Source organism: Babylonia areolata, chromosome 25 (genome assembly GCF_041734735.1).
Source record: "Babylonia areolata isolate BAREFJ2019XMU chromosome 25, ASM4173473v1, whole genome shotgun sequence".
NCBI classification, from domain to species: domain Eukaryota; kingdom Metazoa; phylum Mollusca; class Gastropoda; order Neogastropoda; family Buccinidae; genus Babylonia; species Babylonia areolata.
In genome coordinates this window covers 15,491,014-15,514,385 of record NC_134900.1, presented here as the reverse complement: position 1 = coordinate 15,514,385, position 23,372 = coordinate 15,491,014, and the positions used below count along the sequence as shown (strand labels likewise).

The following is a 23,372-nucleotide window of genomic DNA, read 5'->3' as shown; positions in this document are numbered from 1 at the left end:
CGTTTAAAGCTTTTGTGGACAAAATTGATACCAGGTTACTTCTTGTGGGTGTTTACATCCTGGTATTCATTCGCCAGTCAAGATTCCGCAACAACAATGACAACACGCACTGACTCACGTTAACTTCCATAGATGGAAACAAAATTACTGATACATGACGAAAGGCCAACAGAACAACTGTCCGTTCCGACTAAGAGGAAGTGAACACTTATATCACCACAGACTCTTGGTCAATTGACTTGTGACCATTTATTTCTGAAGCAGACGACCACTTGAAAGTAGATCTACAAGTTACGAGTCGTTTAAGCAGACCCATTGAGTCCTCTCTCTTGTCCACCGGTAGTCTGACGCGCTCTTTCTTGCTTCGTTTAAAACTGACAAAAATAATCTACATAATGGAAATGAGCGAAGTTTTGTTGTGGACTGTGCTTGTACTGAGTAGCGGTATCGTGGAAGGGGACATCTACTTCCACAACCCAAGGTAAGCCAGTGGAACAGGTGGCTGAATGAGAAAGTGATCAATAAATGTAAGTCTGGTCACAGTGTGTGCTGGTTTGAGTGAGTACACAGATGTACGTTATGTTTTTTTGATTTTTAATTTTTTTTAACGCTTATGATAACCAATTTATTGTATATGTATGTGTGTATATATATATGTATGTATACATATATATATATGGTAATGTCCATAATCATTTTTACATAATCTGTCAGGTTTTCTGAATGCACACACACACACACACACACACACACACACACACACACACACACACACACACACACACACACACTGACATATGCGCGCGCGTGCACACACACACCTCACACAGTTGTATAAATGTACATGTTCACACATGTACTGTCCAAATCAACGTCTTTTTTCTGTCAGCCATGTTTCATTTCTTTTTTCAAATGCTATACATTAACACGTACAGAGGCGCGCGCACACACACACACACACACACACACACACACACACACACACACACACACACACACTGACACACATACACACACACACACACACACACACTCTACAGAAAGTCACATGCAGTTGCTTTTTTTTCTTCTTCATGTGTTCATCATGTGATCGATGGGCACAGTAGCTAGATGGTTAAAGTGTTGGACTTTCAATCTGAGGGTCCCAGGTTCGAATCTCGGTAACCGCTCCTGGTGGGTAAAGGGTGGAGATTTTTCTGATCTCCCAGGACATCATATGTGCAGACCTGCAAGTGCCTGAACCCCCTTCATGTGCATATGCAAGCAGATCAAATATACACATTAAAGATCCTGTATTCCATGCCAGCATTTGGTGGGTTATGTAAACAAAATCATACCCAGCATGCACACCCCCAGAAACAGGGTATGGCTTCATACATGGTGGGGTAAAAAAAACAAACGGTCATACATGTAAAAGCCCACTTCTGAATGTGGGAGTTTAGCTCATGAAGAAGAATCATGTGATCAGTGCGTGTGTGTCACTCACATCACACATTCACATTAAATTTTGCATGTATGCATACTTGCACACTATTCACACTATTGTCTGTCTTAGTTATGGATTTTGGAATGTTTTAATTCTGCTGCTTTTTTTCCTGTACAATTTCACTGGTATTATTCCTATGTCGCTCAATTTTAATTACCCACAAGCAGTCATGCTCTGGCTTGTTCTGCCACAACCTTAATAGTAGTCTCATGGAAGATGAGATACAAGTGCCCAAAGGCAGCAGTCAGTTATCTCTGCCCATGTAGGCAGCCTGCTCTGCAAATGATGTTGTGTGTGTGAAGCACTTAGACTTAGAGCTTGGTCTCTGACAGAGGTGATGTTGGTGTCTATGGTGCAAGCATCATAGCTGGTTTCCGGTGTATGTTTTGAGGCTGTTCATCTGCTCGGCACTGAACTGCAAAGGAATAACAAAAATTATTAATACTGTTGTTTTTCAGAGTTTGAAATTGCAGTCTCGATTATTTAGCAGGAATTTTAGAGAAACTAAGAAAAGGCCTTTTTGCCTGACTGACTTCTTGAAAAGTCATTTTCTAGTGTTGACTGGCTGCCAAACTAAACCCTGAATATCCTGGTACTTCTTCGTTCATGGGCTGTTTTTTCCACATTCACTCGTATCCATGCACATGAGTGGGCGTTTTCGTGCATGGCTGTTTTTACCCTGCCATGTAGGCAGCCATACTCCGTTTTGAAGTGTGTGCATGCTGTGTATGTTCTTGTTTCCATATTCCACCAAATGCTGACATGATTGCAATGTCTTTAAATTTAATGTGCGCATTTTCATCTGCTTGTGTATACACACATATGATATGGGGTTCAGGCACTAGCAGGTCTGCACATAATTATGTTAACCTGGGAGATCCTGGTACAAACCAGCCAGGTCTAAGCGATACAGATACCGGCAGTACTTGCCAGATATTTGAACATCATTTTAAAAGACAGTTGGCTGTTAATGTGTTATGTTGCTGGATTTTGTTTTATTGCTGTTGCCATTTCCAGTTATGGTATGTTACTCCCAGCTTAGTGGACATAGACATTGGTGTGGGCAGTGTGCTGCTGAGATGTTATATGACTCAGTCTTAGCTTTCAAAGCTTGAACTTGAAAATCTATAGGCCAGTATCAAACCTCCCATTTCTGTCTAAATTTTTATAACGTATTGTGCTTGGCCAGCTTATGAAACACCTTGAGATCCACAGTCTCCTGGAGCCATTTCAGTCAGCGTACAGAAAGGGACACAGCATGGAAATGGCCTTATTACGTGTGGTCAGTGACCTGTTGCTAGCATCTGATGCAGGCAAGGTATCCATTCTGTCACTGCTGGACCTTTATGCAGCATTTGACACGATTGACCATGACTTTATGGTCAGAAGGTTGTGTGCTGTTTTCAGACTCAATGGTACTGTTCTGAAATGGTTTCATTCCTGCTTATCAGGTCGCACACACTCTGTCCTTGTAAATGGAAACCAGTCAGTTCCATCTGTGCTCAGATATGGGGTACCACAAGGTTCCGTCCTGGGACCTGTACTCTTTACAATGTACACACAACGTCTAAATTTGATCATCCAACAGTCTGTACCTCACTATCATCTGTTTGCTGACGATTCTCAACTGCTTGATTCGACTATTCCCTCTGAAATTCCATGTTTAGCTTCTAAATTTAAAACTGGTATAGAAAATGTATCAAAGTGGATGAAACAAAACAAACTAAAGATGAATGATGACAAAACAGAACTCATGTTGACTGGTAGTAAAAACAAGCTCAAGCAGATAAATACAACGTCTATCATTTGTTCTGGCATAGAAATTTCTTTTTCTAGTTCTGTCCGTAATCTTGGTTTCTACCTCAATTCATCCCTCACGATGGAAACTCATGTGAACCACCTGTGTAAAGTTCTTTACTTTCAGCTTCGCAAGATTAGTAAAATCTGCCCCTTCCTGTCTGTTGATGCCGCCAACAAACTTGCTGTTGCCTTCATTCTGTCCCACCTAGATTATTGTAATTCTCTCTTAGCTGGCCTTCCCAGTGATAAACTCTACAAGCTCCAGAAAATACAGAATAGTGCAGCTCGACTCGTCCTTAAAAAGTCGAGGAGAGAGAGTGTTACTGCTCTCCTGTGAACACTTCATTGGTTGCCTGTTCAAGCCAGAATTGAATATAAAGTTGCCTGTCTATGCTTTCAGTGCCTGAATTGTGATACCACACCCTCTTATCTTTCTGAGCTTGTTAACCCGTACCTGCCAAACAGAACATTGAGATCTCATGATTCCTCCCAGCTTACTGTTCCCTGATACTTCCTTAACTCCTGTGGAAAGAGGTCATTTTCCGTCTTCAGCCCAACAACTTGGAATTCTCTGCCTATTGCTCTCAGGCAAACAACTCATCTATCTACCTTTAAAGCAAATCTTAAAACTTATCTCTTTAAAAAATACTTGTCATAACTCAAATAGTTCTGTTGTCCTAGGCCCATGGCAATGTGAGTGTGTGTGATGGGAGAGTGGAGAGAATGGGGGTGGGTAGATGGATGGTGGTGGTGTGGTTCGAAAGGGAGAATGACCTGATTTTTACCCCTTTTACCTTTTCTATCCAAAATTTTATTTTACAATTTTTACAAAATCTATGGCATGCAGATTACAGTTATGTTCCTTTTTACATGTATGTATTTTAAGTGAGAATTGCTGTCATCTCAGCTGTTCAATCATGTGTATGTTTGTGCGTGTGTGTTAGTGTGAGTGTTGGAGTGTAACAGTTGTAGTATTGATAGTGTGTTACTTTGTGAGTTTTATGCATTGTGTTTTTATAATATTAATGATTCTGGTTTATGTTTCTACTACTTTTTATATGCTTTCTTGTTTCACTTTAGGTACTGGATTGTAAAGCGCTTAGAGCTTGCTTATGCTTGTATTATAGCGCTATGTAAAAATAAAATATTACTATTATTAAAACAACTCCTTTTTTATATTTAATTGTGTGTGTGTGTGTGTGTGTGTGTGTGTGTGTGTGTGTATTTCTTTTAATCACAACAGATTTCTGTGTGTGAGTGTGTGTGTGTGTGTGTGTGTGTGTGTGTGTGTGTGTGTTGTGATCCCCATTCATAACTGTAGAACTGCATTATTCTCAACTAAAAAAATAACCTTTGTTCTGCTGGAGTCTTGTTGTCATCATTTGTAAACAATTGGTTTCTTTTTTTCCGTCACTCAAAGACAGTTGTTCTGTTGGTTTAAAAAAAAAAAAGTTCTTATCATGATTTGCAAATTTTAGTATTCTAAGCGCTTTTTTTCTGTTGCTGGTTTTTGAGGCTCTTTGAAATTTGTGAGAACCATTTGGACATGGACATTGGTGTGGGCAGTGTGCTGCTGAGATGTTACATGACTCAGTCTTAGCTTTCAAAGCTTGAACTTGAAAAGCTATCGAGACCACTGCCAACGAAAACAGGATATAGGAAAAATCATGATAGAGTCAGCAGCTATGTAATTTTTCTGCTTGTCAGTGTGTGTGTGTGTGCTTTGAATCTCATTATCTGCCTTTGATAAAGTATGACTGTCCTGAACTGGCTGAAGAGGAGGGTATGATATATTCCACCCTTTCCTCTTTACTTCAGTATGCAATGCTGATTAAATTAGCAATAATGGATAATGGATTTTATTGCACAGATTCAAGCTCAAGGTTATAGGACAGAAGCTAATGAAAGCAGCAACATGTATAAACAATCAGGTGTAGGACTAGGAGTGTTGAAATTATTCAGCACAAAATGTAGTTTTGCCGTTAACATTAAATTTGTTTGTGTATATGTTTGTGTAATCATTTTTTTCTAGCTGTTGCTTGTGTATAAACCAAACAAGAACTACAATTAGACATTAAGATAGGGAGTATGTTTGTAACATTTGAATTGCAGGACTTAGTTTAGATCATCCTTTTAGTATTTGTTTTCATTTCAGAAGAGACTGAATTATATAATGTTTTTTATGTATCATGTATGTGTGTGTATATGTATACATAATGTATGTATGTACTCATGTTCCTGTCTGTCTGTCTGTCTGCCAGTCTGTCTGTAGTATAGATATATCGTTTATCCATATCTACTGAACGGTCTGTATTTCAGTCTGTATATAGATTTATCTAATCTATCTCTTTATCTATGGTATAGATAGATAGATAGATAGATATATTACAATTTATTATTTTCTTTTTCTTTTTTCTTTTTGTATAACTTTCTTTCCACTTTGAATTTCTGGTTCTGAAGTTGTTCTGTTCAGTTTTCATACAGTGTGTGTCTCACCACTGTATGTGTTTGTGCATTTGTGTATACGAGTACACTAAACTCGTGGATGGTGCCCTCGTGTTAAAACTGTGACTGCAGTGGGCAAGTGTGTTAGCAGAAGGAATGTATCAGTCCTTTAAAAAAAAAAGACAATAATGTCAGTCAGGTAATTTGATCAGTGTTTAGGACAGTAATGTCAGTCAAGTAATTCGATCAGTGTTTATCTGTCTTGGTGCAAGTGCGGCCATTGTATTGTTTCCCTATCAGCTCTGTCGTGACTGACTGACATCACCCTTGTTAGTTGTGAAACACAGGTGATAACAAAAACTGTGCAAATACAACCACTAGACTCCCTAGTACTGTAATGAAAAGTCCTTGGTGATGATTAGCAATACAGGCGTCACAGTTTATGTCAAAGCTCCATTTGACTTATTTGTAAGGTGTACAAGCATTATTTTTTATGTGAAATATAAAGTTCAACAATGACAAACCAAACAAGAAATGGGAAATGTAAGAACAACCAACCATGCCAGTCAACATACATGTATGTCTTTACCAATCACAACAATAATGCGCATGGATGAAATGGTAGAGGCTGGATCTCTAAGTCATTTTATGTTAAACATTTTTTTTTAACACTATTTATCTAAGCTATTAAAAATATTTTTTTAGAAATGAAAAAGCCTTCTTCAGATTATTGTTATATCACCAAACTAATACACACTCTAAAAAAATAAATAAATCAGTATCCAACAGAACATCAACAACAAGTTTACTGAACACACATTGTTTCAGTAGATACAACTGTACTTATTTTGTGAGCAGCTGTAAAGATGCTGGTTACATTAGGTTTCATTTAGTTGCATATTTCATTATTTAAAAATAAATACAAACCATTTATTGCCGTGATGCATGTGTAAATAATTCTCTGATCAATATCCTTCAGTATCATGAGTGAGTGAGTGTCACTGTCTGCCACCTTATTTAGAATATAACACACACACACACACACACACACACACACACACTCACACTCACACACACACACACACACACACACACCAACACACACACACCACACACACACACACACACACACACACACACACACACACATATATACATACACACACACACACACACACACACACACACACGCACACACACATACATATAGTATTATATACTGCTATTGATGTCCTTATTGTTTTAACCACTTCTCACAAGTAAGTCACTGGGAACTTAGTGTCTTCGTTTACCATCTTATTTAGGATGTGGATATCTCTGTCTCGCATTTGTAGTGATCATTCCTCATGAATAAGCATCATTGTTTACCACCTTATTTGGCCAGAAACGCTACGAGTACCACACTGAGTTATTCATGTGCTGACCCGCTAGGGTAGACATTGTTACACCTCACACAGGGTTACTCATTTGCTGACCAGTCAGGGTAGACATTATGGCACCTCACACACTGCGTGCTTCCTCGTCATTAATCAGGACATGTCATCCGGGGATATTGCGATGGTGGAAATCCTGGTGGAAATCCGTTTCTGGATGGCTAGTCTAGCCATGACATTAGTGATCAGTTCTGTGCTTGACTCATAGGTGTTCACACTTGACCCTTAATTCATTTGTGATTTTTTTTTTTTTTTAAATTATAACTTGAGGCACAGAAAAGCTTTTGTATAATGATTTCTCGCCCCCCTTCCCATTATGGTTCTGTGTGTGTCTGTGTACTTCAAAAAGTTTGAATGATACATCCAGTCTCTTGTTTGAAATAAATAGGAGGGCATGGGGGGGAACAACCATAACACTGTCTTTGCATTTGTGAACGCTGTAGACCCCTAAATTATGTAAATTCAGACGCGTAGACTTCACACTCACACAGACTGACAGAAGTCCAAATCAACTGCAAGCACGCACACACACACTCACACACACACTCAAACTCACTCACTTACTCACTCTCTCTCTCTCTCTCTCACACACACACACACACACACACACACACATATGGAAGGGACAATATCGAGGTCACAGCAAACAGATAGGTCATCTGTCTCTGTCCTACCCTATCTTCGCAACACACACACACTCTCTTGCTCTCTCTCTCTCTCTCTCTCTCTCTCTCTCTCTCTCTCACACACACACACACACACACACACACAGATATTTAAAAACAATATTCACACAAGCACCCATTATATGATGATAACACCATCATCACACACAGACAGACTGATAGGAAGTCAGAATCACCCGCAAGCATGCATGCACACATGTGTGCGTGCGCGCGCGCGCACACACACACACACACACACACACACACACACACACACACGCATATTCATACAAGCAATACCGTTCCCACCACCACGCTCTGCCCTCCACCCCCCACCCCCCACCCCACCCTTTTTTTTTCTTTTTTTTTGTGTCTAATATCACTTTAAGTGGAAGGCGTTGAACTGAAGACTACTACTACTACTACTACTACACACACACACACACACACACACACACACACACACATATTCATTCAAGCACACATTATATAATGATTGGTCTCAGCTTATGGTCTGTATTTTCTTTTGTTGCTGATGTCAGCTGACCTGATAGAGAAGGGCTTGTTTTCATGAAATTAAGTTTTATTGCTATGAACTTTGGCAGACATCAGCAGATTCATGTCATAAAACAATGATCCTATAATGTGATATAGTGTCAAATGCTGAGTACTTAAATATGAGTGATATCTGTATGTGTGTGTGTGATAAAATGTTTGGTCTGTTTGCTATTTTTTCGTGTGTGTGTGTGTTTTATTGAATTCATTTATAAATGAGGGATTATATATATATATAAATTTTTATTTTTTTCATTATTATTATTTTTTTTTTAATAGCACATTAGAAGTTTTTCGTCCATTCCTAAGTCTTGTTTACCTGTTGAGTTCAAGATTACAAAATGCTTGCATGTGTGTGTCTCTGTGTGTGTGTCTGTGTGTGTGGTCTGTGGTGTAGGAAAAGTTCCTTTCAAAAATTGTTTGTCAATTATTTTTTTCAGGGGCAGCAATAACAGACTGGATGAGAGTAGACGAGACAGAAACAATGCAAACAGGTAACTGTATGTGTGTGTTTGTCTGTGTGAGAGTGTGTGTGTGTTTGTGTGATTGCCTGCACACATGTAGTTGAAAGAGTACTCAGCCATGACTCGCATACTTCTCAAGCCAATTATGAAGTTTTGTTCGACTCATCTGTGAATGTAGGTGAGTGTTGATAGTGTTGTGAAGCAGCAATACTGTTTTGTGAGCCGTAATTATTTATGCTAAATTTTGTCAGTGAGTATTTTGTTATTGTTGTGTGTATGTGTGTGTGTGTGTGTGTGTGCTTGCACATTGTGTATGTGTGTGTGTGTGCTTGCACATTGTGTGTGTGTGTGTGTGTGTGTGTGTGTGTGTGTGTGAACAAGAATTATTTTGAAAGCTTTTGTAACACTTTCTTTTTTTTCTTTTTCAGAATGTTCGACTCCCAGAATAACAACAGAGGAGGTTATAATGTTGGGTCCTTGTATTACTATGGCACATCCATTTTACAAGTAGAATGGTGAGTTATATGTGTGTTTGTTGTTTTCTTTAAGAAATGTTTATTCCAGTGTAATCCAAGCATCATTTACTTCACAATTTTACTGTCTGATGGGTTTGGAAATGAACTGTTGTTTTTTTTGTATGGGAGTATTGATTTCTAATGCGTGAATGATTTGGACGTTTTATTGTTGACTTGTTGACAGAGTTTGCAATTAAAACAAAAAAAAAATTTTTTTTAATCTCATATTTGCTTTTAACTGGATCATCATGATCGGTGGCATTTTGAGTAGGATAGAGTTCACAGCATATAAAAGTTATGCATTGTTGTTATTACTATTGTTATTACTACTGTTATTATTGTTGTTGTTGTTATATATATATACCCTGTGTTTGTTTCCGCTTGACTAACTCGGAACCTGAGAGAACCAATATCCTTTTTCTCTCACTTGGTTGATAGAGCGTGTGGAGTTTCATCCATGATGAGATCATGTGATAAAAAAAGAAGGCATTGACAGTTTGTGAAATGTGCAAAACATGAAACATCACCACTTTGTGGAGTGTAGGTCTTAAGTGTGTTTGTGGAGCAATGCTTTTGTGTTGTGTGGTTGATGTCATTTTGAGAGTGTGTTCTTTTTGGCATCAGTCAGCAAATCAGTTATAATCTGCAGATACTTTATTGGTTTTGTTTGCACACACACACACACACACACACACACACACACACACACACACACACACACACACACACACACACACACACACACTGTGTCACACATACACACACACACACACACACACACACACATACACACACACACACACACACACACACACACACACACACACACACACACACTGTGTCACACATACACACACACACACACACACACACACACAAACACACATACATACACACACACACACACCTTTTCATAATGATGTGATCACAGACTGTGAGACATTTATGAGAAGATACTGAACACGGTAAGTCACTGACTTATTATTACTATGATTCTTAGGATTATTATTTTTGTTTAATATTATTAGTTGCATTCTCATCTCCAGAGCGACTGACGCCTTCATCATTCACAATGAACTTCCATGATGAGTAGTAGTAGTTGTAGTTATTGTAGCTGTTGTTGGTATGATCATCACTGTCATTGTCATGATGATCAATATGATAATGAAGATCATTGTTATTTTATGTTGCTGTTTGATATTCTTATTGTTATTATTATGCTTGATATTGTCAGGACAAACCAGCACTCCTGTGGGGATGCAAACAGTCACTGTGAGCTGGTCTTGCAGTACATGTGTGGTGACCAGATCAGGGATGGGGCAACTACCACGTATGTATACTTGTGTGAGTGAGTGAGTGAGTGAGTGAGTGTGTGTGTGTGTGTGTGTGTGTGTGTGTGTGTGTGTGTGTGTGTGTGTGTGTGTGTGTGTGTGTTGGTGGGTGGGTGCATGGTGGGTTTTCTATGTGTGTGTGATGGAATGTGTTTATTCAGGAGCTTGCTTGTTTGTGAATAACTTTATAAAAATCTTCGTTTCTTTATGTGTGTGTGTGACTCCTTTTGTGTGTGTATGTGTGTGTGTTCATGCGTGTGTGTGATGTAGTGTGGTATGGTGTGATGTGTTTGTTCAGGAGTTAATGCAGGTTATGTTTCAATGTGTGTGTGTGTCCATGTGTCAGTATGAGACAGTATGCATGTGTGTGCGTGTATGTGCTAATTTGCACTGTGTAATTGTATACACTGTGCATTTGTGTGCGTCTAAATCCGATGCATTAAAAAAAAATATATATATATATATATATTTCCTTTTTATCAGCAAATGTGTCAACAGTTTCTCCTTTACAGATGATAATGTATTCTTGTATCTCATATTTTCTTGTGTTTATTCAAGAGCTCTTGCAAGAGAAAGAGTGTTTGCATATACGCAAGTATGTGCTGTTGTGTTTAATTTATAAACATTTTGCAGTGTGTTTGAAAATAGTGATTGCCAGTAAGACGGTGCTCATAGTTTCATTTTTGATTATCAGATGACTTGGTGAGAATTTGTGTGAAAAATCCTGTAGCCAGAAACATACAGTGCATGTTGATGGTGTTCCATTCTTTTACGCAGGACTATTCCTGACAACCGCTTGAGGTGCCAGAACTATGACTGCAACACAGATTTGCGCTATGGCATGCATGAGAACTATGACTATTACCTCATGTGTAAGACACGGAAGAGAAATATGGGACTGTTTACAGCTGATCAGGTGAGCATGCTGAAAGCAAAAACTGAATAATGTCACATGGTGATGTATTGCAGCTATGTTGAAGAAGGGGTAAGGGTGGAGCAAGGAAAGCACTGGGTTTATAACCAGAAAGGAAGAAGAGACAGCCTAGAAAAGAAGAAAAAGAAGAAAACAATTATGAATACCAGTGATGGGTGCAGTAGCCGAATGGTTAAAGCGTTGGACTTTCAATCTGGTGGTCCCGGGTTCGAATCACGGTGACGGCGCCTGGTGGGTAAAGGATGGAGATTTTTACGATCTCCCAGGTCAACATATGTGCAGCCCTGCTAGTGCCTGAACCCCCTTCGTGTGTATACGCAAGCAGAGAATCAAATACGCACGTTAAAGATCCTGTAATCCATGTCAGCGTTCGGTCGGTTATGGAAACAAGAACATACCCAGCATGCACACCCCCGAAAGCGGAGTATGGCCGCCTACATGGCGGGGTAAAAATGGTCATACACATAAAAGCCCAATCGCGTATATACGAGTGAACGTGGGAGTTGCAGCCCACGAACGCAGAAGAAGAAGAAGAAGAATACCAGCAGCTATGGTTATGTGACAGTCGGAGAACTGTTTGTTTATTTTGTTTCAACTTTACAGCTTTTCTCAGTGAAATGATACAACTTACTGCTCATGATTGTTGATATTCTGTTATAGTTAAGCATCACAGTGTATTAATTGCAGTTATTTCATGCAGCTGTGGAATTATTATGTTTTTTCGTAGGGTTTCTGCCAGTAGTCATCAATATTTTATGTGTGTAATAGTTTTTTTAGGAGATGTATTACCTTTGTTTTTGTACTTTTTTGTTTATATGTGTACATGTGCCTGTGTGTGAATGTATGCATATTATGTGCATGAAAGTGTGCCTTTGCGCACCTGCATGTGAGTATATGATATATATGAGAGGGTGTTTGTGAATGCATACAAATTGTATAGGCCTGCATATAGATGTTACTGTTCTTGAACATCCTTTTAACCCACCCCCATCCTACGTCCCGTGTGTGTGTGTGTGTGTGTGGTCCAGTATCATTTATTGGTAAACATGAAATGGAAAGACATAAAATTGAAAACTACTAGTACTAGTACTACTGCTACTGCCACAGACAGTTCTAATATGGATGTAAATCATATTGTATGTTGCTTTTCAGAACCTGAGGAACCGGAACACTGCCAGATTCACTCGTCAGAATGCAGGTGGCACTCGCCGTGGCTACGAATGCTCCGAGGAGAGAGACTACTACCCCTACTGGCATCCATCTCCGTGGATAGTGAGCAAAACCTTTTTTCCCTTTCATCTGTATTGTACTTATTTTGTGTCCCTTTCCAGCCACATCACAGGTAAAATGTACAGCTTGTAAATTAGAAACGGTGAAAATTTTCCTGTAGTATATTCACACACGTACACACACACACACACACACACACATGGGCATGCATGCATGTGTGTGCGTGTATGCATGCAAGCACATACACACATGCACACAAACACACATATGTGCCTGCACGCATGCACATACACGCACATGCAGGTAAAAGAAAAAAATGTGGGTTGACCTTCACTTAATGCAATTATCTTTCGATGTTTTTTTTTAGGAAGAAAAAGTATTATCTGAATTGGAAAGACATTTTTGCAGAAAGACTTTGAAAATACTGTCAGTAGAAGATTAAACAAGCTGTTACCTTTATAACTGCTTGATTATTTGAAACCTTGTGTTGACAAACTGGACCTGTGTAACATTTTACCTACTGTAATTTCAGTGGAAGAAGAATATCAAGAATTCAGAAATTGTAGTGGAAAGGTATGTTGTAATTTTTTGTAATATTTTGAGAGTATTGAAAATGCTTACTCAATGTTTTTGTTATTTTCTTTTTATGTGGGGAAAATGGGTAAGTCCATTTTAAACTATATAAATGCATTAATCTTGAAATTGTTAACAGCTAATAAGATTAAAACATTGACAATGATTTGCTGGTTTTAACAGGATATTGCTGTCATGACCAACGATGTTTCAAGATGCGAGTTTTACCAGAGAGAAAGCCAGAATGTGAAAGAGCGTTGGGCGTGTGTCCTTCCTGTTGCAACCTTAGAGAAAAACCAAAACACAGTGGTTCCTAACACCAAAACAGAATGTGAGGTGAGATGAGTGTGTTGTTTTTCTGCATTGTTAAATTGCCATGGTGTGTGTGTGTGTGTGTGTGTGTGTGTGTGTGTGTGAGAGAGAGAGAAAGAGAGAGCATACACTTTTGATTGCAACAGTTTGTTATTGTGTCTCAGTGTGTAGACTTTTGTTCTACGTGGTTTAGAGTTGTCACGTTTCTTGTAAATGCAAAAATGTTTGATGTATCAGTTCTGGTTTCATTTTTGCTGTGTATTTTGACAAAAAGTGAAGTTGGTACGTGTTTTGTTCTGTGGACTTATAATCATTTGTGTATTTTAACATGCACATTATTTCTAATCCTCGTTAACTCTTTGTATGTGTTTTTTTAGAATTTAATCATTTGTATATTTTAACATGCACAGTAATTCTAATCCTCGTTAACTCTTTGTATGTGTATTTCAGAATTTTGAAGTCAAAGGTGTAAAAGGAGAATGGCGCAGATTCGAACCTCACGGTGTTGATGCCCCTGCCTGTAGAGAGACAGAGTTCACTCGGGACAATCACCTTGGCAACGGCCTGGGGGGCCACCCCAATCTGTTCAACTGGACTGTGCCAAACATTGACCAAGATAAATGTGCTCTACGCATCAGGTATGTTCAACGTTCATAATGAAGAATGTAATCAAATATTCAGTGATAAACAAAGTGGCTCACTGCTCCTGGAAAGTACATCTTTAATGAGAAGAATTGCTCAGAATGCAATCAAATTTGGGTAAAAATGCTCATTTTGGAGGAAGAGACTGCACTAAAGTGAATTTACACTGTGTATGCTTAACCTTTTTTTTCTTTTTTTCATCTGGCCTTCAGGAGTGCTTTTAGGTCTTATGTGCTTGTATATTTCTTTTCATTTCTCTTCTTTGCTTGATTTAATTTCTGCAATTTCGTTTTAAAAGTTTGTGGAAATTGCTGCTGCTTCATGCTTGTAAATAATTTTTCCTTCTCAATTCCAGGTACAATGTCTCCACCAATGACTACGATGGCTGGAACACCAACGCCAGTAAAAACGCCAACCCTCGTAGAAGGGGGGACGGTTCAAAGGTCAGCTTGGCGGAAAAGTATGGGTTTGCCAGTGACGCAGACGCTCGAGCACGAGGTTACATCTTCAAAAATAACCCACAGGTGAAACTGTTTGGTGATGCTGATTTCAAACTGCAGTTGGCGGTGAACACAGCTCAGTATGGCCGAGTCTTTCAAGACAGGTGATCACAGATGAAACATTTTCACTTCGTTTATTTCTCTGTTACCCCCCTCCGCCCACCCACCCACCCACCCTTTTTTGTTTTTGTTTTTGTTTTTTTGACAATAATGTTTTCAGTTCAAAGTTGGCTTTGTGTGGCCAGTGCAGCTTTTTACAACAAGAAAGAAAAATGTCTTCAACACTGAAGTACCTTTAGAGGTACAGGTCCAGAACTTTTTTTGGTCTTGCAAACTGATCATCCTTCTATGTCCTACGAGTTCCAGGTTTTACATGTTTGCATGTGCAAGTCTTTTTTGTTAAAAACATTATTAGTTTCATTTTTGTCACACATACACACAAAATAAAAGTAAGAAGAAAAAATCTGGTATTACAGAAATGAAATAAGGTTCATCTGAACTACGTGATACGTGTATCAATTTAACTTTCTAAGGTCGAAGGTGCAACTTTTTGTCAGGATCTTCCCACTTGCAGGTAATTACCTGTCTGCTTGTAAATTCTTTAGACCTGTTTATTTGCATGTCTTGAACAATTTGTAAGGTGCAGTGCCTTATATGATTGCTGTATTTGCAGGTCCCACTCATTTGCTATTCGCAAAAGACCTGAGGGTGCCACCGGAACGATTCATAATCTGAATGTTCGTGGGAAACGTGGCAACATTGTTCAGGTCTACCCAGCTGTGGAGTATGACTTTGTTCCCAACACACTGGCTGTGACTGAGAATGACATGGTCCACATCCAGTGAGTGTGTGTGTGTTTGTGTGCAAGTGGTACGGATGGGCAGGTGAGGAGGGGTTGTAATCGGAACAATTCTTATTGTCTTGTGAGGTTTGGGTTGTTTTTTTTTAAACCCTTGAATGCTCCAGGATGGAAATTTTTGTCCTTTTCTGGTGCACAAAGAAGTGCCCCAAGACAAATTTCTGTCCACATCATTGTAAGAATTTTCTTGCTGTAAAAAATCATTCAGTTCATGTGAATGTGCCAAGGCTTTTAGTCTGATTGCCCAATAGCACCAAGACTAGACCACTGAAGCAATCCAAACGACCATCCTACCAGATCATTAGCGAAAAATCACAGAATAATTGGACATGAGTGACACAGGGAGCAGGAAAGGAAGATGACTGCTGGAAAAGAGGGCACTTGGTACAAAAACAGAAGGGAGGTAATGATACAAAGGAAGGCTACTAGTTGTAGCTACTTTCGCATCATCCATCCCGGACAACTTGGTATTTTGCAAAGGACAGGAACCAGACATCTGTTGAAGTCTGCATCAGTGGGTCACTTTTAGTTTGATGTATTAAACATAATCTTAATTGAGTGTGAAGGGGGTGTTCTTTTTGTGTCATTAGAAAAATAATTTCAAAGATTTCTGAAGGTATTGAATCTAAGTTGTATGATAAGCATGCTTCCAGTTTTCTTGAAGAGACAGAATTTATTTTGGAATACTAAATGTTATCATGCAAGTCAACATATATCAAAGGTTGAAAGGAGACAGAATAACATTGGCTGTCTTTAAATTTTCACAAAGACATAAAAGGTATGTTGGAATATTTATTGTTATATATTTACTATTCTTTTCCTTGGAAGATAAATTGGGGTATTTAACTGCAAATGATTTTACCTCCTCTTGGAAGATATATTAGGATTGTTTGTCCACTACTTTTTCTCTTTGTGTCCTTGGCAGACAGGTTGGAATAGTCATTCCTCTACTCTTTCCTTCTTCAGATGGACAGGTTCAAACACCAACCCGGCAAACAATGACGGACAGGGTCTGGCAGGCACAGACCGCAACAACATTGTGCTCCTGCGTGCTCAGCAGTACCCTGAGGGCAGTGGGTGGACATCAGGACCGGGTGGAAAGTATGGGCACTATGGTGTCAACTACCCCATGCATCTGAACAATGTGTCCTTCCTTGGTTTGGATCGGAACAGTATGGAGACTTTGGCCTTCTTGAATCCAGGTGAGGAGGTTGTCTTTGTGCTTTTTTTTTTCTCCAGTTTTACTCAAGCATTTTCATCACAATTATCTTTTTCAAGTCAACAGACATACACTGTAAAACATACATATATAATGATTTTTGTTAAACATTTTAATCTAATATTCAAACAGAAAATATAGTTATCACATAACTTACATAGATGTTTGTTTTTTTTTAAATTGAAGAAAATTAAAGCAGTTAAATAACTTACATTGTGAAATAAAGAGCACACTACAGTAATGCAAACATGGGATTTGGGTATACAGTCATTTATATGAAAACTATCAATCGGACCAAAAATATGTCAAGCAGCATTATATGTTTTAACAAAAGCAGTCCAGGTTTAGTGTTCTTCAAATTTATTGCATCTCAGATTGAAGGTTTGTTGACTAATTTGTTTTTAAGGCTATGCTATCATTGCATTAATTGTGTACATGATACAGATCTTGAAAAATAATATTTCAAAGAAGAGTGTGGACTTTGTGCAATTTCTGGAAAGGTACTTTATGAGGCAGTAAACTGCCTTGTGGAAGTTGAGATAGGAAGATAAAAATTGGTGTCTGTATGTGTGCGTGCTTGTTATTGCTTTTTATGTATGTGCACATGTACAGCATGTGTATGCTTTGTGTGTGTATGTGTGTACATGCGTGTGTTTTGTGTGACTCTGTGTGAATATATATTGTGTATGTGTATATATGTATATGTGCATGTTTTTGTGTAAAAAATACAATTTTTTTCAACAGACTCATTGATACCACCATTTGCACTCAAAAGAGCAGGGAACTAGTATTCAGTGTCTAGAATAAAAATGTTTAAAAATAACAACAAAAAATAAGATTAAATGGTTAGTGCTTAATACTTTCACATCTCGAAAAGGCTTTGATCATTGTTTACACTTTGTAGAAAAGTGCAGATGCAGGAGAGCTTTGGATGCAGCTCCTTCTCAGTGATCCTTGGATTGGAGGAACCTGCCATCACACTGTGTACAACAAGAACTGTGTAACAGAGTTCTCTTCTTTTCTCTTCTTCTTTCGTTCATGGGCTGCAGCTCCCAGGTTCACTCGTAAAAATACACGAAAGGGCATTTATCCTATGTGTATCACCGTTTTTACCCCACCATGTAGGCATCCATAGAGTCACAGAGTTCTTCTTCTTCTGCATTCACTCGTATGCACACGAGTGGGCTTTTATGTGTATGACCGTTTTTACCCCGCCATGTAAGCAGCCATACTCTGTTTTCGGGGGTGTGCATGCTGGGTATGTTCTTGTTTCCATAAGCCACGGAACGCTGACTTGGATTACAGGATCTTTAACGTGTGTATTTGATCTACACACGAAGGGAGTTCAGGCACTAGCAGGTCTGCACGTATGTTGACCTGGGAGATCGTAAAAATCTCCACCCTTTACCCACCAGGCGCCGTCACCGTGATTCGAACCCGGGACCCTCAGATTGACAGTCCAACGCTTTAACCACTCGGCTATTGCGCCCGTCTCACAGAGTTCAACTGTTGTTCTTTCAGGTCAGTTCAGAGGCGAGATGTCGGAGCTGGATGATGCTGGTACCTATTTTGACCTGGGTCTGAAAACCATCACGTCCCCAGCGGGCGTCTATCACTACATGTGCACCCGCAACAACAACTTCTCCAACCGTGATCAGAAGGGGCGTGTGGTAATCTTTCCCCACCCAATCGCAGAGAGTGCAATTGGAGCTATGGGCGGCAGCGTGTCTTTGGAGGATGGGTGTGTATTGTCGTGTGTTGTTGAAACATGGAATAGAAAATAGGATAACGTATGTACCAACATGGATATGCATGTGTGCATACATATGCATGCACGCATGTATGCACGAGCACACACACAGAGAGAGTAAAGAATTATGAGGGTGTTGGCGGTGATAGTGGTTATGATGATAAATGGTGGTGATAATGGTGTTGGTGGTGATGATGGTTGTGATGGTGGTGTTGATGATGGTGGTGGTGATGGTGATGGTGGTGGTAATGATGGTGGAGGTGATGATGATGTTGACAAGTAGTGATGGTGGTGGTGTTTATGATGGTGTTGGTGTTTATGACGACGGTGTTGATGATCGTGATGATGGTGGTGGTGAAGGTGTTGATGACGAAGGGTGTTGATGATGTCGATGACAGGTCACTGGAGGTGGTGGTAGAGCCTGGCACCTTCACAGGGCTGGAGAAAATTAGCCTGCAGAAGTGGAGCACCCAGCAAGGGGAGGCAAAGATGAAGGCCCAGAACAGAGAAATCCAGGTATGACTGGTCTCTCCACCTGTACAGCAGGCTGTGTGCATGAATTGATCACAGATGATGGGGGTGGGGTGGGAGTGGGAACGTTCACTCACTCAGTCCGACTCCACAATTAAGCCGTTGTTATCATCAGTAGGGTGCATAGTAGGTGGTGTCTTAAGTTTGTTAAATCAGAACAGGCATTACTGAACACAACCGAAGTGACTCAGCAGCAGTGCAGGGTCTCCTCTGGTGTGTGGCCTGGACACCTAACATCGATGGTTCCCTGTGGATGGTAGGCACTGGGACTGCGACAGACGAACTTAGGTGTGGCCGTGTATTGGGGACTCAGAATAAACGGCGTGGGAGTAATTCCACTGGAACAGTGCAGAAGATGAGGCAGCAAAAAGAAAAAGATGTTGAAGAAGAGGGAAAGAAGGGAAGAGCTGGCTATGGTGGTGGTGGTGGGTGTGTGTGTTTACAAGATTAGGCATATACAAAGCACACAATGTGTGTGTGTATTTTCTTCAGTTGGAATCTGTGTATGTGTGTGTGTGTGATCTTTCATTTAACACCTATCCACATAGTGTTTGTGTGTCATTCTTGGCAGTTGAGAAGAGGAGAGAGTGTATGTATGCGAGATTAAAAAAACAATTTTTTTTTTTTCTGTTTCATGACTATTTATGATTCATAAAGAAAACCTTGTTAAACTCCTCTCAGCATGTCCTATTGTGAGGAAAAGAGTTAACACTTCATTGATGCCCATTTCAGTTTGGGGAGAAGTATGCCAGCAGCTTTTACGTTGTTACCCCTGAGCAGTTCCTCTCAAACGACAGCAGACCCATAACCACCAAGATGACTATCGATGAAGATGATGACGATGTTCTCATCTATCGCAGCAGTGCTGAGAATTTTGCCACTTGGACGCAGGTATGGCTGTATATAGTTGGGATTGTTATAACTAGCCTTGATTGGGACTGTGAGTGTGGATCTTCATTTGAAGATTGAAGTGAATAAAAATGCCAGGCCATTGTAAATACAATGACAAATGGACAGACAACATTCTGCAGTGTCTGTAAAACTTTGTTCAGCGTTGAAAGTATGAAAAGTACAGAAATCGTTTACTGGTGTTACTTTGGGCAAAATCTTCTTATTGGACCCTGCCAGTAGTAATATCATGAAGATTTATTGATTGAAGTGGATAGTCCTACTCTTAAGTAAAGGTAATGTTATTCATAAGTTTGTTTTAGTGTGACAAGAAATTTAGTCCAGATGAGTTTCATGGTTTGTGAATTTAGTGCCCTTTTTTTATAGTATGAACCCCTCTTTTCTGTTAATGCATGGAATATAAAGAGGTGCCATCTGTCAAATTTATGGCATGTAATGTTATATTTATTGCTCTCCTGGATATGGAAAATGGAAATATGTTTTTGTATCTTTTTTCTGATGGGCACAATAGCCGAGTGGTTAAAGCGTTGGACTGTCAATCTGAGGGTCCCGGGTTCGAATCACGGTGACGGCGCCTGGTGGGTAAAGGGTGGAGATTTTTACGATCTCCCAGGTCAACATATGTGCAGACCTGCTAGTGCCTGAACCCCCTTCGTGTGTATATGCAAGCAGAAGATCAAATACGCACGTTAAAGATCCTGTAATCCATGTCAGTGTGCGGTGGGTTATGGAAACAAGAACATACCCAGCATGCACACCCCCGAAAATGGAGTATGGTTGCCTACATGGCGGGTTAAAAACGGTCATACACGTAAAAGCCCACTCGTGTGCATACGAGTGAACGCAGAAGAAGAAGAAGTATCTTTTTTTTCTCTCTCTCAAAGTCCCTTTTTCGTATTTAAAAAAAAAAAAAAAAAAAGTGGATGTAATTTAGCCTGCTCATTCAGGAATGGTTCTCAGAGAAGGCATTGATGACCAAAAATATAATTCAAGACTGTTTATACAGAACTGATTTATGTTACTGAAAAATAAGAAGCGCTCAAATGATGCTCGAGATTGGATAACTGACTTCACGAAATGTCAAGATTGGATAACTGACTTCACGAAATGAACTGTCTGGCTTTACTCAGCAGAAAATTATGTTGTTTTTTTCCCAGGTCCCAGGTGTGCAACTCAGCGGTGGAAAGGCCAGTTTCCAGGTGTCCCAGGGTGGGGTGTTTATTGCTCGCACAAAGGACACCAATGTTGGCATGATTGTTGGCGTTGTCATTGCCTGTCTTGTCGTCGTTGCTGTGGTAGTTGGCCTTGTTGTCTACTTCCGCCGCCACCCTACCAAATGGCAAGCTGTTGCAACAAACTGCCGAAATGCAGGACGCTCTTTCCAAGCTAAAGTTTAATGAATACATATCAAATATCGTCTTTCTTTGGAACAACCCCCCCCCCCTGGCCCCCCCTCCCCCGAGTCATTCCAGATGTGAGATTTTTTTATGCAGTGGTGTTTTCTTTGCAGCTTTGGTGTATATATATTTGTATTATTTTTTCACAAAATAATGTTCATGCTGCTGTTTCAATAACTTACAAGTATCTTCTCTGGCTTTTGCATTAATTTCTCAGCAACTTGTTACTTTGTCAATATGAAAGAGAGAGTGTGTGTGTGTGTGTGTGTGCGACTGTTTGTTAGTGTTCACCACATTTTGTACAAGCCAGGAACTTGTATATAATTGTGTATATTTACATATAACAGCTGAGAACATTTGTTTAATATGCTATAAGGTGCATATATACTTGTTTGATGTTTTTTTTTTAAGACAGCAAATCCAGGGTATATCTTGAGATACTGACATGAATACAGTAAAATGAATTTGCATGTCAAGAATGAGGACTTTATATGAGGGTCATCAGCAACTAACATCTCTGGACTGGTATTCAGATGTTTTATGTTGAGAATCTGCTGTGTGATCTTTCAAAGAATTGCAGTGTGCACACTTGAAAGTACAGTAGAGATACCACTTATTTAATTTATATTTTCAATAGAACAGCACTGTTGTGATTTGTTGTGAAGTCAACATTCCGGTCTTGCATATTTCATTCTTTGTTTGTGGAAGTCCGCGAGAAGTATTTTCACTCAGTTTTTTTTAACAGAGAAAGTAGATGTATTAACAACCCAAGTGTCTTTGAGAAAATACATATTTTCCCAGTTTGTTTATATTATTTGTCCTGACATACGAAAATGAGGATGTGTTAAGTGCAACTGACTCTAATTAACACCACTTGTGTATGTTTGACTTACAAAGTTGGTATTATAACATACATAACTATCTATTTAAAATCAGACCCAATGTTTTCTGTAATTGCTTTCCCTGAAATGAAGGAACTGGGTGCAACAGTTTTGGAACTTGTTTTATTACTACTTTGTGGAGTGCCTGATTTGTTAACAATGGGTCTAAAGCAAGTATATATAAATTATTCAGGTGCTGAGGAATGGACCAAATTAAAATGTGTTATGGAACTCTACCTCAGCTTCATATGTTTGTGGGGCAAACCAGTTTGTTGTCAAGAATGAAATATTTATTGACAGCATCAGATTAGTCACATTTGTTAATATGCATGGCAGTCACATGTTTTCTTATTTTGTAAATTGTTATTTGAATACCATATCATATTAAAAATAACAAATTTTCTTTGGTAGTTTCCCATTTCTGGCATGAAAAAAGATTGTAAAGGGGGGAAAAGATTTAAGGAATGTTTTTCGGTATCTCATGGGAAAGAGATGTGTTTGAAGCATGAAGTGCTTTGTGCTTTGTTTTTATTTATGCGTTGGTTTCCTTTCAGGAAAAAGTTTTTGTTTTTTTAGAAAGAAAATTCACAGCAGGTGATGCTTCTATTTGTGGCCACCTCACTCCCCCTCACAAGTTCTTTCTCCAGCATTACTAATTTGGGTTCCCTGTGGTTGGCAGCTATGTGTTTATGTAGTGAAATGCATTTGGTTGTGTCACGTGTTTTAATTGTCAGCATAACAGCTTGGTAGGTAGCTTGACATTTTGATAAATAATAGTTTGGTAGATTGCTTAACAGTTTGGTAGGTTTGTATTATTCTGTTTGTTAACTCCAGCACATAGTTATATTGATATTATTCACTGAAATTCTAATCGAAGTCAAGATAATCTTCACTTAATACCTTGCATGAAAAATGTTATAATGTTAAATTATCTAATTACA

General features: G+C 39.2%; 1 protein-coding gene across 1 annotated transcript; it reads left to right on the top strand.

Annotated features, from left to right (window-relative positions):
* Positions 1–66: 66 nt before the first annotated feature.
* Positions 67–22,289, top strand: LOC143299885 (protein DD3-3-like). The gene is made up of 15 exons (XM_076613378.1): positions 67–481; positions 8,825–8,878; positions 9,277–9,363; positions 10,598–10,693; positions 11,472–11,610; positions 12,781–12,900; positions 13,615–13,767; positions 14,194–14,381; positions 14,741–14,989; positions 15,559–15,726; positions 16,711–16,946; positions 18,485–18,704; positions 19,112–19,229; positions 19,977–20,135; positions 21,311–22,289. Exons 1-15 carry the CDS (start codon positions 396–398, stop codon positions 21,548–21,550), a joined length of 2,313 nt encoding a protein of 770 aa, XP_076469493.1. The 5' UTR covers positions 67–395; the 3' UTR covers positions 21,551–22,289.
* Positions 22,290–23,372: the final 1,083 nt, after the last annotated feature.